The sequence below is a fragment of the Cryptococcus neoformans genome, chromosome 1 (assembly GCF_000149385.1).
Source record: "Cryptococcus neoformans var. neoformans B-3501A chromosome 1, whole genome shotgun sequence".
NCBI lineage: Eukaryota > Fungi > Basidiomycota > Tremellomycetes > Tremellales > Cryptococcaceae > Cryptococcus > Cryptococcus deneoformans.
Genome location: NC_009177.1, coordinates 89,235 through 105,605, shown reverse-complemented (window position 1 = coordinate 105,605; position 16,371 = coordinate 89,235). Strand labels below are relative to the sequence as shown.

Below are 16,371 nucleotides of genomic sequence, written 5' to 3'. Positions count from 1 at the left end.
TTGTACTATGTCTTCGACCTGGCTCTGCTTCCTTCTGCACTTGTCTTCACGACTTGGTACATTTATTTCTTTAGCGTCCTCTGCTTCTCCGCAAACTCTACAATCTTCCTCTCCACAAACATACCCTTCCTCTTCCTCACACCATCGACGTAGGCCTTAGCTACATTCGCCTTATCAGCCTTCTCTCCAAGATCTTCCAGCTCCTCCTGGGTGGTGGGAACCCAGAAGGGATCGAGGTCAAGGGTTTCGTAGCCGGAAAAAATGAGTTGAGGAGAGGCAGCACCGGAAGTTCGCGTTCGGATTTCTATCAGGATCGTATTTGATTAGGGGATTGTAAATGAAACAGTAAGAGCTGGACTCACCATCGGCGAAACCGAAACTCTCCACCACTGGCAACATGGCTCGAATAGTGAAGAATGAAGTTCCCTCCTTCATCTCCTCCGAGACAATTCTTCCTCGACGCCTGGCAATGACACCATAGACCTTGCCCAGTACATCAGCTACAATCAAGATTAGCGAAACTTTTCATCACAGAGTAAAGAGGGCGAATAGACCCACTAGATGCCTGAATATCACAGGTGTACATTGCGAGCTTTATCCTTGGACTCCAATCCAACAAGCCTTGCCTACACGCATCTCTCACAGCCGAGATGAGCGCTCCACCCACCACCTGCCCCTTTCCTTGCTCCGACTCCATTCCTTGCCTATCAAGCTCCACACTCTCCACAACCCAAGCCATTCCGACCACAGGTTCAGCACAGAGCGGGCCCTGGAAAGTGGAAAGCTGGAAACCAGTTTCGATAGATGACTCGTAATCTCTCAGCAAACGAAGTTCAGCTCGCGCAGCTTCATTATCAGAGGAGGTGATGGAGCTGAGAGAAGCTAGTTGATCCGCAGCAACAGCATGATCGGTGGAGAGAAGGGCATCATCGGCTGATTGACCTTGTGCCCGCGCTTGGGTGAAGAGCTGTTCACGTCGCCTTAACCTGAGATGTTTGGTGCCAACAGGGTCCAACAATAAGTTGGCACCCACTCTCTTGGGTCCAAAGCTCCATACTCTGTCCGCGGCTCCAGCCCAATCACCGCCGGCCTTGTTGAGCAACCTCTCGAGCTCAGTCCAGAACTCTTCGGGAGAGAGTTGACGGGCTTCCTGCTGACCTTCTGGGACTTCACCCTCACCACTTTGTCCTTCAGCGCCCTCCTGCACATCGGTTTCTTCTTCACCTTCCTTGCCATCGCGCTCACGGACAAGCATCTTAGAGATAGCACCTTGTTGGCTAAGCAAAAAGGTTTCGACACCCTCTGGCAAGGGCATAGCTCTCAACCTGAACTTGACAAGACCGTTGATCACTGTACCATTAATAGTACCTCGGGGTGCCCCGGTAGTCTTGGGAGGTGCCATGTCCGGTGCCTTGACGGCGGTTTCTCGGAAGGGAACAATAGGGGCGGACTGTTGAATAGGACACTTGGCAAAACGTTCACGAAGGTCTTTGAGACAACGCTAATAGAGTAATCGTATCACTAGAGATATCAAGGGGGAAAAAGAGGACGTACTTCGAGATGCAATTCTCCAGCAGTGATGATGACATGTTCTCCGCTTTCCTGTACAAAGTACTCTGCACAAGGATCGGCTTGGTTCAAAATTCGTAAACCTCTGATTAACTTTGGCATATCGCCTACCCAGGGATCGTCAAAATCACATGGATTGAAAAGTATCGAACGAAATAGACTTACTAGGGTTCTCTGGTTCAAGTGCAACTCGTACAATGGCGTTCGCTCCAACACCTACACCTGCCAAATTGACCAAAGCCTCCTTTCCAAATCCTTCCTCAACGCCCTTTGCATCAGGCGCCCATAATGTCGCGCTTCGAGGTACAGCCCTGTTCAAGCCACCAATAGCACACACATGACCCGCTGGAACACTGTCGACAGACACAAGTTCTCGGCCCATCATCATATAAAGATCAGAAGCGATGATGGGGACAGTGTGTTTAATGTTGTGTGGGTGAGAAGGGGGCAAGGAAGAGTCGAATTTTGGGAGAATGGCGAGGAGGGAAGTACCGCGGTGAAGGGTAGAGGAGAATATTCGGGAGAATCCGAGGAGAACTTCAGAGTCGCTATCGTCGACGGCTGGTTTCTCCGAAGTAGCGGGTTGGATGTTCTCGAGTGAAAGTGACTCTAGTGGCTTAGCAAGGTCCTCAGGCAACGGTTGCCCATCAAGCCCTTCACCTTTAGCCTGTCGCTCCGCCACTAAAGCCGCACGTCGTTCTCGCTCCTCTCTTCCTCTCGCTCGCATTTCCTCAGCCGTCATTTCTTTCGGTTTGTACTCTGGCAAATCCCCCTTGCGGACAGCAAACATCTTACTCACATACGCAACCACTTCAGCTCCTTCTCCCTGGTCGCACTCGTACAACCCCCTCTCCAGCTCGTTTTCAGCCTTCAAACCACCGCTAGCGGCAGCTGCTTTTGCCTTTTCTGGGTGGAGCATGTACGGAAGGCGGATGGCTTGGGCAGAGGGAGGTGGAGGGATGACTTCAATGATGGATTGGAAAGTGGCGGTAGAGAGGGGAAGCCATTGTTGCATGATTAGGTTGAGGAGGTTGCGGGTGTCTTTGGATCGGAGATCGCGAGGGGTAATGCGAATGTTGAGAGCTGTTACGATCTTCTGGACTGCATCCGGGTTGCTAGCATCTGTATTAGGATATGTCGGTTTGGGTCATAAAACAGCTCGAACTTACTACTCGTTGAGGACTGTATCGTAGACTCGCCAGATATTCTCTAGTACAAATTGGACAAACATAGGCTTGAGGTTTCGTCCAGCAAGCTTCTTGCGCCCCACGACTCTCTTGGTCTTCGGGTCGAGATACCAATCACCCCATAAAACTCGACGGAGGTTTCCTTCTTTGATTTTGAGCTTTTCAGCGTAAAGACGGGCAAATTTACCCAGACGGAACGCCCAACCATCGATAGCAGAAGCGAACAGAACATTTCCCCTGTCCGGAGCAAAATAGATATCCTCATCCTCCTTCTCCTCGTACTCTTCATCATCATCAAGATCTTCGCCTTGCTGCTCTTTCCTTGCCGCAAGTCGCTTTTCTCTTTCTTCTCTCCACCTCAAATCGTCCTCCATTCGCTCAGACGCGTAGAATGAACCCATGACGGCATTGACCTGCTCAATCAATTGTGAAATGTGATGATAAGCTTCTGAAGGTGACAGCTTGAGTTCTGTGATAAGACGATCCATCTTGTTGATTACGAGTAATGGCTTGAGCTTGTCCATCCAAGCTTGACGAAGAACGGCGATCGTCTGAGTTGCCACACCTTCCCACACATCGACCAGAACGAGTGCACCGTCACACAGTCTGCTCGCTGTTGAAACCTCACTGGCAAAGTCCACATGACCAGGAGTATCAATGACGTTGCAAATGCACTGTTGGATACTAGATGTACCATCGGGCGAAAGACGAGTCATGTCAAATCGAAGCGAGACGGCGCTGGATTCCATGGTAATTCCTCGTTCTTGCTCGTCTTCTCTAGAGTCTAGGAACCGAAGTTTACCAGCCATTCGAGAGGAGATGATGTTGTTGGAGGATAGGAGCGAATCGGCAAAAGAGGTCTTGCCATGGTCGACATGGGCAACGATTGTGACGTTCTGGACAGTTGATGAGCAGGAGAAAACGGCAGGAAACATTGAATATACGAGCTTACGCGAGTGTTCTGAAGTGGTACTGCGAATATATTGGACATATCGAATTGATTTTTACTGGCTAGAAAGTTGCTTCAAGACGTCTATTATATTTACAGACTCGAAATGTCTTCCGTCTCGAATACAGACTCGGCGGACGCAGAACAAAAGTCTTTGCTCGGAGCCGATAATAGTCTTGGACAGGAAATGATGACGTCAATTTCCAATGTCTAAGGCGCGCTGTCGACTTGGCGCGTCGATTAAATATCAACTCAATCCGCCCAGGTTTCATTCCCAATTTCATTATGCAACTCGCCCAATATGGCAGTAACTTCAACATTCTCCTCTTCCGATACCCTGCATACCATCTCTCTCCTGCCACTCGCGACTTTTCTTAAGAGTCTCACTTCCGCAGAGAACATAGCCCGGCTGCAAGATGTTCTCGTCAAATACCGCTCTCCAGAAAGCTGGGAGAGAGTTGATGAGCGAATGATCTCGAGCGGCGATCTTCCTCCACCAGGATATACATCAAAGCCGAAGGACGATCTATCAGATGAATATATCGATGATATCAAAGCTCGAAACCAAAGTCAAGATAGAAAACCAGATCGAGGTGAAGATGAAGATGAAAATGAAGTGTTGGAAGAAGGAATGGAATGGGACCATGATCATGATATATTATACCCCTCACCGCCAAAGAGATATATCCAAGAAATTCGCATAGACCTCCGGACACTTCATCCAAGGGCAATATTTGCACTAGAGTCCTGGCGACGTGAAACATTGGGTATGGAACAGCTTGTGATGGAATCGATGGAATCAAAAGCGTTCGCAGCTGGCCTCGATGCTGGTGCTGGTGAGAAAAATGAAGGAGGTTATTTTTCTCTAGGAGTATCCTCCTCGCCAAAGCCAGTCCAGCTGAGGAGTCTAGATATTTGGTTTAGAGGGGATAGAGAGGGATCGGAATCTACGTCCACAGACGAAAGGTCGTCAATTGAAGTTGAGTCCATCCCAATTCGAGCAAAAGCAGAACCTTTCATGGACGGGCTATCTATATCAGGATCTGCAAAACGGGCAAGGGTTCTCAAGACTTATGGGTCTTCCAAGCGGCTTTCCTCATCGTCTTTATCTCATCCCGATTTCGCAACTCGCTTCGCCTCATTATCGCCCATCCTTGCTACTTCTTCCAGTCCCTTATTGTCTCCAACTCCATCCGAGGCGGAGAAAGGAAAAACCGAGGACAGAGAAAGTGTCAGTGGTGAGAGATTAGAGGCTGTTAGTGCCTCTAAAGCTGTTTCAGAGCAGAGAAGCTTGTCGAAGAAGAGGAAGAGGGGAAGACCGCGAAAGAAGGCTGAGCGACCTGGTCGGCCGGTACAAACGTCCGCGCAGTTAGGGGAGGAAATATCTGCCACGAAGAGCGATGGGGTTGAGGAAGAAGAGGAGGATAAGAGTTTTATTGAGCATGATGCAGGGGAAGAGAAAGAAGGGACAAGTAGAGGTACGCCAGTCCGACTTGTTCTTTATTTCTGAGTTCCCGAACAGTGACTGATCCATCTTTTTCACCTCACAGGTCCATCTTCTAGGTCTTTGAGGTCCCGAATGCTTATAGCCTCCACTTCAAAAACACCCGATATCTTTGAAGGTGAAGAAGAGCTTGAAAGCTTTCCCAGCGAAGATGAGCCGGAGATGAAGAAACAAAGGCGGATATATAGACGTAAAGAAAAAGGTGTGAATGGCGAGGAACGGCCAAAGAAGCGTGGTCGACCACGAAAAAGACCTTTTGTTCTCGCTTCGCCTCCTCCTGCAAATATGTTTCTGCCGGTTAATAGACCTGCCAAAGGCACATTCGCCAATCCTATCAAAATATCTACACCTGCGCTACCCATCAACAATGGTCCTACCGCTGCTACCTTTGCTTCCTTGAAACCAAAATCTACGTTTGACTCGAGAAACGCCTCGCCTATCCCGTATCTATACGCTGCTACATTACCAAGGATAAGCGGGAACCCCACCCTTCCTTTCGGTTCGACTTCTTCCACATCTTCTTCATCTTCACCTAGACCACAACGTCCAAAGCGCAAGAATGCGTCTGGTGTTTTGCAGGCAGCGGAATTTGAGTCAGATTCAGAGTTGACAGAGTTATCAGAGATGTCTGAACTTGAACCTCGGCCTCAATCGCAGTTTCAGTCTCACTCTCGTTCTGGTTCTGGTTCTTGGCCCCACTCCCAGTCTCAGTCAAAATTCCGGGCGTCAGCTTCGGCTTCAGCTTCCTCGAAGCACAAATACAAGTTCCAATTTGATGGTGTGCTTCTTCCTTCTTTTTCGCGCCACGTTTGATAAATTTGGAGAAAAGTGAGCGGCTAAATGTTAGGAGGGCAGAAATGGAAGGTGTTAATCGATAGGCGAAGGGTATATTAGGTCCAGGTTGTCGCGGATAGGGGGCACGATCAATTTTTTTTTTAGAAATGGGTAGAAGATTGAAGTTGGGGTATGGTGCTGCATTTTCTGTTGTTTACAACGGCCGAGAAGCGCAAGAAGCATGATGAAACGGTCGAGGAGGAGACTAAACAACGAGTGTATTTCTTGGAATGTACTCTAGTAGTAGCTTTGGTAGTACGAGTAGTAATAACACATCTTTGGTACAAGTCTGGGTTTTACAAGTGAATGTGCGTCACGTCAGCTGTCAACAAGTGTATGTACGCAGTTCTCTTTGTTACGTTACCATCTTTGTCATCTTTTCGCAAAGCCCGTTTCAAAATCTACCTCCTGAGGGCCAAGCAAATACGACCTTGAGTGTGTCAGATGACATATGCCGTATTATAGGACGGACGGAACATGCTCTGTTATAGTTGCAAAGGAATGCGAATGATTGGTCGACTACCAGCCCGTCGGCGACGGGGCGACGCATGATTTTTACCGGACAATTGAATGACCTCATCCCATCGGTGTGGCACCCTCGGTCATATTTCTTCATGTGCTTTTCCATTATTCTGACATGATGTATAATAACGGCCGCATTCACAACAAACCACGCTCCACCTCAGACTCAACACATGGGCCCCTTCCCACCTAAGGTAAGAAATATCTGCATATCTCAAACTATCCACCAATCCTTCCAAAGAAGAACAGTGACCGCCATGTCCGCCCGACCTCCTTCGTTTGCCAGCAACTTTCCGACCTCAACTGCTGAACCTTCGGCATACTTCAAGTGGCCAGGGATTACCTGGGACAGCACCAAGGCGGTGAGAGAAGTTCTGGAAGAGAATAACAGGGGGTATGACATCTATGAATCGAGGCGTTGTAAGCATTTCCGCTAATGATTTGTCTCCAAAATCTCTCGAGAACAGAACTAACGGGATGCATCGCCGCCCTAGTCGCTCACAATCACTTCCCTCACTCTGTCTTCTCTCGTTATGCTTTTGGAGCGCCACCCAAATTGATCCACGACTGTTGGAATCATGACAAGACACATCTCGTTTCGCTAGATCCCGCAGGTCCTGATAGGAAGGATGTCGATGAAACCAAGGTGCCCAAGAGAATAACCAGGGAAGATTGGGGCAATCATCTCGGGAATAAAGGGTGAGCAAAATATATGATATCGGCTCTTGTTTTCTCTGGTAAGCAACTGACGGTACGGACACAGATGCTATGCCCCTTATCTGGTGTTCTTCCACGATGAAATCGCACGTCTCGGTCCTCAAGGTGTTCTCGAAGAATACATCTTTTCCCCTCAAGCTAATTGGGAGATCTTTACCGACCCCTCTAGTAAAGATCAAGGTCCTCCCAACATGTTCAACCGGCTTTTGGCAGGGGCAATACATCCTTTTATCCATATTGGGTTTGGATTAGAGTTCAACGATCGAGTAGTTTTGGCCGAAGGGTGAGTTTCCGATACCCCTAGCCTTTTAGGCTCCATCTACCATGAGAAGAGCTGCTGAGATCTTTCGGCTGCTAGACTGGCAGAGGCCGCCGTCCACCCAGATGTGATCGTCAACCTCGTCATCCCCCCTTCCCATATCCAACCTCTATTCACCACCTCCTCTCCTCGTCCCTCTTCCTCCCCTTCCCTCCTCTCGATCTACACCTCCCTCATATCCTCTCCCATTCTCACACCCCAGCCTTACGACCCCAAATCCATGGTCAACGACCAACTGAAATCATCTGTCAACGGTCCCAAAGCCCAAGAGCTGCGAGCGATCGTAGACCGATGGAGTTTGTCTGACGAAGAGGTCGCAGATGGACCAAACGGATGGCAAAAGAAGTTTGAAGAGATTGCAGTTTTCGCTACCCTTTTGGCGTGTGCGACTGGGAGGAAAGGCAAGGAGATCCGAGTTGATTTCTTCCTTGTAAGTCACTCCTTACCCCTTTACATCAACGTCCTATACTCTGCCCTGGGTACCGTTACTAATTCCGCAATTTCTTTTCATTTTAATTTTTCGGAACGTCAAATTCGTCTGTTTTAGATGCACGCTCTAACTTCTTCCATCTTCCTCCCCGCCTATCTCTCCCGCCTACCTCCGTCCTTCCGTCGAGCTCTTTTAAGGCGGTACATCCTCGAAGCCTTCCACACCGCTCTTGCCCGTGGACGACCCTCAATTGATCCGGAGCTAATCATGTCGTATGACCTTTACCCTACCATCAATACCGAAGGAAGTGAAGATGCCCTAAAGAAATTGGTAAAAGAGGATAAGGCGTTGGGGAAGGGGGAGAAGGAAGAGAGGAATGCGTGGTTGAGTTTGGTGGAGAGTGCGATGGTTTACCCTGGTATGTCCCTTCTGTTTGCCTTTATCACTTTTTTTCTTCCCTCTCTTCCTCCCTCTCGAATGATTCATATTTGCCACCCATCCGTCCGATAGGGCAAGATCAATCCCAACCCCTCGAGACCACCTTATCATTGTCTGATTCGCAACTTTTTGACACTAACATTACAATCCGCCAGATTCTCACGTGATAAAGTCGATCCGCTCACTCGCACATTACGCCTCCCTCCTCGGTAACTCTCCTCCAGGTGGCTTGCCGGGTACCTACAAAGAAGAAGGAAGGGGGGTTGATAAAGAGGAGGCGGTTAAGGGTATGAGTAAGCTTGATGGCAGTGTGTTCTTGAGAGCTGCGGGTGCCATAATGACGACGATGGCGCCTGGCGGGGAGGGCGCATGGGATAGAAGTCAGTTGGGGTATGATGAGGCGTGGGAATGAGAGGACGCGGTAGCAACGAAGAACAAAAAGGAAAGGGTCAAGGGATCTAACCAGTGTAGCACTTCAATTTTGTAGCCATATCATCTGCTAAGAAAGACACATATGAAGTGGTGGTCATGAATATAATTATGCATCGGACAAGGACATCGTAAAAATCACCAAACAAAACGATGAGGAAATGTTCGCCCTGGGTAAATCATCAGAAAAAAAGAAGAAAATGGTCCATTGATATCGTCTATGACTTCATGACCTTTCTTTCAATTCGTACTAAAACTCGCACCATCTAGTTCTTATGTATGCGTGCACTTCATACCTCCTGCTTGACCTCGGCGTTTCGAAGGGTGAAAGTAACCAAGGGGTTGTTGGGTTGGACAATCATGGTCTACACAATGAAGAATCAGCAAATCATCCCAATGATAGATTGGAACACAAAGACTTACACGGTAATTGGTTTCGGGGAACTTGGGAACAGCAAGCTTCAAAGTGAAATTCCTCACAACATAGGTGAAGATGGTTGAAAGCTGAGTGTACGCAAATTGTTCACCGACACATCTGTGCCTACCGGCGCCAAAAGGCTGGTAAGGAGATTCGGTACCCTTGCTGACAGAACCGAAACCATAGTCGACTTGTTCCGCCTTAGTGTATTGGACCATGGCGGCGGCGGCAAATCCCTTTTCATCGTGCCATCGGGCAGGGTTCCAGACCTTGGCGTCTTGCCAGATACGAGGGTCCATTTGGGAGACGCCAGGGGCGGCCATAATGTAGTGGCCCTTGGGGATGATGTACTGGCCGTTCTCAGAAGGGGCGGAAAGACTGGGAGGGACGGGGATGTCGGAAAGGACTTTTCGATAGATGGAGCTATTATATATTAGTACAGTTTATAAAGGAGGCGTCCGTGGCTTACTGGATGGGAGCGTGCTAGAAGTGGATTTGGTTAGTAAGGTATCGGAAATACAAGTCGGGATGACTTACCATTCGGAGAGTTTCTCGGATGATAGAGTCCATGATGGGCAACTCCTTGAGGTCCTCGTATCTGTAGTCTCGGAAAGTACCGTCAGGGTTACCGAGCTTTTGTTTCTGCTCCTGATAAAGAGCCTCTCTACATCCTCGTCAGTTATGCTTCGCCATTCAAAATTTCTCCAAAAAAACGTACACAACGTCGGGTCGGTCAGCAAGATGGAGAAGAGTCCAAGAAGAAGTAGCGGAGGAAGTGTGCTGGCCAGCCATAAGAAGAGCAATCATGATGTGGGCAATGTCACGGTCAGAGAGAGGGACACCGTTTCGGTACTTGCAGCTCTGGAGGTTTTCAATCATGTCGTGCTCATGCTACTCAAATCAGACTTTTCTCCTTCAACAACTTGAAATCAACTCACGTCACTTTCACCCTTCCTCCTGTTCTCCATGATCTTCAAGTAAAAGTCGCTCATAGCCTTCTGAGCCTCATCTCGCCTTTTGTAACTGGGAAGGGGCAAGTTGGGGAACATAAAGTTGAGAGGAGTGAAACCGCCGTCGAGATCCTCGTAGTACTTGGCGAACTGACCATTAAGAGATTCACGAACTTCCTTTCCCTGGAGAGTACGAGACGCAGTAAGAATGATGAGCTCGGACATGGCTTTGAGGAGGTCGAGGGTAGCAGAAGGCTTCTGGGGAGAAATCCCGACTTCTTTGGTGAAGAAATCTTCGCATTCGCTGGTGATCATAGGAGGATACGATTGAAGGGACTCGGTAGTAAGACCGGACTTGATCTGTAGAATAGTGAGCTTGCGAATCAAGCTGCGAATGGTATCCACTCACAAACTTCTTCTGCTGCATGAGCATCTCGTTAGGGCAGTCGTAAACAACACCTTTGCCAAAGACGGGAGTAGTCAAGTGCTACCAAGCGATAATAAGTAAGCCATATTGAGCCAGTAAAGCATATAAGCTTACAGTGTAGGCTTCCTCGGCAGAGACTTGAGAAATCTTTCCACCCAAAGAAAGGTTGTTACCCTTAGGACCAAGCGCGACGGTAATCCTTCGACCCATAAGGATGAAAGTGAATAAGTCTCCATATTTGTCACGGCATTCGAACAAGAACTTGTAGGGATCTTCACCATAGTAAGCGGCTGAGCCAAACCAGGGAATGTAGTGAAAGACAACAGGAGGAAGATCTTTTCTACGGGGAAGACACTGCGACGGATGAATAACGCGTCAGGGAGCTTGTGATCAGCTTGGGAATCCAATGAGCATGGGGAAAGAGCTGAATCCCATCAATGCAATACGTACAAGTTGCTGAAAAACGTTCAAGCCAATGATGAGAGCGGGGATACCGACGACGGCGATCGCGACTTTCAAGGAGGTGGGGAGGGCAGCGAACCACGGTGGGAAAAATTGGGCCACTTGTCCCAGCAGTTGCTGGACCTGGGGGATGATTGCCGACATGGCTGGGTGAGTTGAAGGGGGTAAAACGGGAGTGGAAAGACGAAACAAATAAATGTGAAAGACACGAAAGATGGTTCGACGATGAAAATACCACTACTTTGGTGGTGCGGGCACAAGGTGGAACGACATTTTGTTTTGGGTTCCTGAAAACACTAAGTCCCCTGCGTCCGATTTCCTCCATCATTTATTTCATTTTGTCTATGAAACTGTCTGCATCCATGGGCGAAGCGAGCCCACGCGGGTATGTACGGAAGGGGCGTGCATACAAAGCGGGGCTGTCGTTTGATCATGTACCGTCGTGCAATCATCCTTACTGTTCGTTGTAATCTAATTCATCAGTCAAAAAGGGATGGGAGCGGTGCCATCCGAGCTTGGTGAATTTTTTTCTTGTCGGGAGGGACAGCACAGCACAGTAATCCACAGAGTTCGGTACCCACAGATCAGAGCCAATACGACGACGTTGGAAACGCAGTGGGGAGGTTTCGAGAAGATCGTCCACAGTTGTGGTGAGCAGCTACTAATGAAACGCCCACTCAAGATTCAGTTTGAAAAACCAGCTCGTTGTTGCTGCATATGATGAGGTGATGGCTGTCATTTGCTGTACCGAGATGCATTCGATGATCAACACAAAAAAAGGATACAGAAGGCTTGGCGTAAACTTGTCATTCTATACGGGGGGATATATACTATGGCCCAAACAGACAAATGAATAACGAAACCACTAAATGTTATACAATGATCGTCTACACCTTGGAGCTCCAGAGGATCTAAAACACGGATTTCCTCTATTTGATGAAATTTTTCTACTCTTCCTTCGAATTACTCTTTCTGCTCTTCTCCTTTCCCTTCCCATTATCTCTTCCACTTTCATCCTTCCCATCGTGCGTTGGCACTGGCATATCATACTGCACATATCCTCCATGAGGCATCCCATTAGTTGGCGGAGGTGGAGCGACCGCATACCTTCCATCTATATAATACCCCGGCGGTGGCGCCATTCCGGGAGTGCTCCCCGGTGGAGGCGGGCCGGGCATGGCATTCATTGATAAGGGCGGATAACTCGGAGGGAAGAAAGGATAGCCCCCTGGAGGAGGCATAGGGCCGGACATCACAGGGGGCGGGAGAGGCTGAGCCATTCGATGATGCGATTGATGATGGTGTAATGGGGGCGGGTGTGGAGATGAATGTTCATTAGGTTTGGAAGGATGTGTAGGTTGTTTGGAAGCTTTTGTAGGAGGGACTGAGGGTTCAGGAGCGCTAACACCTAATGGTCCAACTTGATGCACCTTGGCGTGACGCTTGAGGTTGGATTGCACAGAGAAACGGCGCCCGCACCCAGCTTCGTTACAGATATACGGCCTTTCACCAGTGTCTACAAGTCGTCAGCGCCAATGTCACTAATTCTGGCCTACCAAACGAAAGGAACTCACGGCTGTAGGTATGTATCTTCAGGGAGCTAGGCCTTGAGAACGTCTTGACACAATAAGTACAAGTATACTTGGGCCCTCCAGTCTTCTCTGGCACCTCATCCTTCTCCTGAGCCTCTTCAACCTCTTCTTCCTCCACATTCTTCGCCTTTTGTTCCTCTTCTGCAGCAGCAATTCTCCTTGCAGATTCTGCCAATACTTCCATCCCTCGTAAACCTGGATCCCCAGCACCAACATTGACACTGACACCGACTCCAACAAGAGACGGATCTGCCCTGGGCTCACTATCATCGCGCATGTCTGCCGATCGCTTTCGACCCCGAAGAGATGCAGTACGCTCGCGTTCAGCTTCAGAGTTGATAGCGAGATGAGCTGTGGCGGACGATATTGATTCGGTAGACTCTCGTCTTCCTTGAGGGTTCCAGGCGGGCGTATCGCTGCTCGTTCCAGCAAGTGACTGAACTGAAGTTTTGGATTGAAGCGGGATAGGCGCAAGACCAAGTGCAGTTTCCGCACGTTTCTCCATTCCCAAGCTCCCATGCCGCTCTTCAGTTGAGAAAGCATACCGCCCTTCTTTCATCGCAATATGATCCCCACTCCTCGCCATGATGATCTCCGTCAGTGATGAGCGACGAACTTCAGGCTGCCCTGTCGTATCAGGCGTTGTAGGTTGAGTGTTGGAATGCCGCCGTAGGCAGTCCGAAGATGTAGACGAAGACCGCCGTATAGATGGGAGAGAAAAAGACGCAGATGGCATAGAGGGCCTTTCATTTTCAGGAGATATTAATGGGGGCAAGATAGGTGCACGATCTAGGTCGATGGGGGTGGTACTTGAAGGTGCTTGGACAGATATTCGTCTTTCTGGCGGGCCAGCTGCACCAGATATTGAACCCCGCTGGCTGTCTGTAGCTGAAAGGTCTGCAAAATGTCTTGATAGTTGTCCACCCACCAAACTTGGATTTCTCGAACTTGGACTAGCTCGACGAGTGATGGGCGGTGACATTGCGCCAGATGTACTTGATATTGATCCCCGACCCATGACGGTCGCCACACTAGGGGACGAAGAAATTGGAGGATGCAGGCGGTTTCTCATTGATGACCAGCTGGTGGGTGTAGTACGACCAGAGGAATGTGGTGATGAGGAAGGGAAGGATGCGTTTCTGCTTTGAGCCTGCCATCTTAATCTGGCAGACTCCTCAACATCACGAAGAGGAGGAACGTCCGAACGACGACGTTTTTGATCGTGTTCGTCAACGATGTGAAGTTGTGCGCTGGAAAAGGAGTCGGAGCGGGAGGGGACGGCGTGGAAGGGGCTTCTCTCGAATTCAGGTGCCCACCACCCGGGAGCTGACAGCTCGGGTACAGTGGACGATGTAAAAGAAGAAAACCTAGAAGTGCGTGCGGAAGAAGGAGAAGTTGTAGGAGAATTTGTTTCCAATGACGGGAGCGATGGTGAATGATAGAGAGACGATGATCCGGACGGATGTTCTATACAAGACCTTAGCGCAGGAACCCAATCTTATCTCAATCGCCATCGCTTACCCTTTACGCCAAGCAAGGTCTTGATTCCAGGCAGGCTCATACCTTCTCCGCGTTCTCGAATCCGAGTCAGATTCACTTCGTGTCCAGGTCTCGCCTCTATTTCCTCCCTCATATCTTCCTTCCCTCGTCTCAAAGGATGTCTCTGTCCAAGCTCCCCGTAGCCATCATCCTCTTCATACATGTCATCCTCCGTTCTTACCATAGGATCAGCGCGGGATGGACGTCGAGCCATCTTGCCTACTGGGGACGAGATGTCTGGTTGTTGGAATGGGAAAGTAAAAATGGGAGCACCTGAGACAGGCGATGCCGTACTGGTGGGTGATACGTATGTGGGCGAATGAGGCGGAGGGTAATATGATGTTCGTTGAGATCTGTACTGTTCCACAGAGACCATACCGAGGGAGCTGCTAGGCACTCTGTGCTCGAACTTCAACGCTGGGCTTACTGAATAGTCAGAAAATAGAGTCGGCAGTGGACAAAACCGAGGGGAGAGATTATGGAGGTGCGGCGAAGGAGACATGATATTTCGAAGGTGTACGATTTACAATGCAAAAGGAGTCGTTAATGGGCGAGGCGCGCCGGGGGGAATGAAAGACGCAAAGGAGGTTCAATGCGGTAAGGGGATCGAGGATGATTGGAGTGGGTGAAACAGAAGCAGCCGTTGAGGTACGCGGGAAGTGGGTTTCCACCGGAGAAAGATCGTTGAAGGAGGGATTGGCAACCGCGAGTTTGTACCGATAGCGAAGATGGTCAAGATCCGTACGACAGCCCAGAGGATCGACGGCGCGTACATAAGACCAGATGATGGGATTGGCCAATAACCAGGCAAGGGCACGAGGAAGTTTTGTTGAGACAGGCAGTGGTGATTGCAATGGGCGATGTTGGCGATTATCAAAAAATCGTAGCAAAAAAATTGCAGTGGACAGTAGTGAAAATGAAAGGCGTAGTAGCGAGGCAGATAAAATATTAGAGGGTTCGAGTAAATATGGATACTCTAAGTCAGCGACCGTGCTTTAATTTTCGTCACACCCAGCAATACAGAACAGTAGACCAAGACAAACGACAGAGCCCAAACGAACTGATGTTGAGATGTGCTGCGGTCGTCATAGGCTGTGGAGAACAATCGCCATTTGTCTTCCTCACATCACTCCACACAGCCACTAATGCTGCCGATCCTTGCGCTCCGCTTTGGGTGTTCTGCGCGACGATGGCACATCGAAATCGCAGGCGGATACGAGTCGTGAGAGACAAGCACAGCCGATGATACGGCCGGAAATACCCAGCTAGTCAATCGGTGGTACCTGCTCCAGGCTGTCAAGGACCCATGACCGTGTCACGGTTTAGTGTCGCTCATATGGTCCCCCCGCTTTTAGTCAGACTAAGACAGGACTAGGACGTCGCAGGATGATGAAAGTCATTGATCGTTAAATACACGGGCCTTCCATTGGGGTGGAGTCGACTTCCGTTTTCGATATCAGATACTGAAGTCGGCTTCCTATCGCCCTTCGGACAAGCACAAAGGCTGTCCCAACTTTCTAACACCCGATGACTTCTTCAAGCCATGGGTGCTCGCCTTTCGGAGTGTAAAAGGACAGCAAGTATCACTGATGCACCCAGAGTGATGATCAATAAAATTGAGCATGCTTCCAGCACATACACACATAAACAAACACAACACGCGCACCCACCATCCAACCAGAGCCGAACAACCGATAAACGACAGACGACAGAAGGGAGACTCACCTTGATCGCTCTGAACAGAGTCCCGAGCACCAATAGCAAATATCAATAAGATCTGATTCTCCCTTCTTATGGTGGCGAACTACTTGGATTTTCTGCCTTTTGACCCTCTGTCTCTGCTCTGCTGCCTCCAGAGTCGGCCCGTTGATGTGAGACTTGATATGGCGGCGGTGGTGTAAAATCCGGAAAAAAGGCCGAATTAAGAGATAAAAGATGGATGATAGGTACGATCAAATGGATCGTCCGCAGATAAAAATGATGGGAGGATAACGAGAGGTGGTGGCAACGCGATTGAAAGGAGTCAAATCACCGTCGATATGAAAAATCGATCACAAACTGCGGTGATGTTGAGTTAGCAAATAG

At 49.2% G+C, this 16,371-nt stretch overlaps 5 protein-coding genes across 5 annotated transcripts; 2 read left to right on the top strand and 3 right to left on the bottom strand.

Annotated features, from left to right (window-relative positions):
* Positions 1-62: 62 nt before the first annotated feature.
* On the bottom strand, positions 63-3,747 carry CNBA0330 (hypothetical protein; the record flags this gene model as incomplete). Its single annotated transcript, XM_772936.1, has 7 exons — positions 63-304; positions 363-500; positions 559-1,501; positions 1,555-1,676; positions 1,735-2,684; positions 2,739-3,652; positions 3,709-3,747. The coding sequence occupies 7 exons, from the start codon at positions 3,745-3,747 to the stop codon at positions 63-65; spliced, it is 3,348 nt and encodes a 1,115-aa protein (XP_778029.1).
* A 259-nt stretch (positions 3,748-4,006) lies between these two features.
* Positions 4,007-6,022, top strand: CNBA0320 (hypothetical protein; the record flags this gene model as incomplete). The annotated part of the gene is made up of 2 exons (XM_772935.1): positions 4,007-5,183; positions 5,256-6,022. 2 exons carry the CDS (start codon positions 4,007-4,009, stop codon positions 6,020-6,022), a joined length of 1,944 nt encoding a protein of 647 aa, XP_778028.1.
* Positions 6,023-6,738: 716 nt separating this feature from the next.
* CNBA0310 (hypothetical protein) lies at positions 6,739-8,541 on the top strand (the record flags this gene model as incomplete). The annotated part of the gene is made up of 5 exons (XM_772934.1): positions 6,739-6,985; positions 7,060-7,264; positions 7,329-7,565; positions 7,641-8,031; positions 8,149-8,541. The coding sequence occupies 5 exons, from the start codon at positions 6,739-6,741 to the stop codon at positions 8,539-8,541; spliced, it is 1,473 nt and encodes a 490-aa protein (XP_778027.1).
* A 647-nt stretch (positions 8,542-9,188) lies between these two features.
* CNBA0300 (hypothetical protein) lies at positions 9,189-11,299 on the bottom strand (the record flags this gene model as incomplete). The annotated part of the gene is made up of 9 exons (XM_772933.1): positions 9,189-9,263; positions 9,322-9,739; positions 9,786-9,799; positions 9,854-9,980; positions 10,035-10,207; positions 10,255-10,626; positions 10,676-10,753; positions 10,808-11,047; positions 11,144-11,299. The coding sequence occupies 9 exons, from the start codon at positions 11,297-11,299 to the stop codon at positions 9,189-9,191; spliced, it is 1,653 nt and encodes a 550-aa protein (XP_778026.1).
* An 803-nt stretch (positions 11,300-12,102) lies between these two features.
* On the bottom strand, positions 12,103-14,662 carry CNBA0290 (hypothetical protein; the record flags this gene model as incomplete). Its single annotated transcript, XM_772932.1, has 3 exons — positions 12,103-12,671; positions 12,730-14,214; positions 14,269-14,662. 3 exons carry the CDS (start codon positions 14,660-14,662, stop codon positions 12,103-12,105), a joined length of 2,448 nt encoding a protein of 815 aa, XP_778025.1.
* Positions 14,663-16,371: the final 1,709 nt, after the last annotated feature.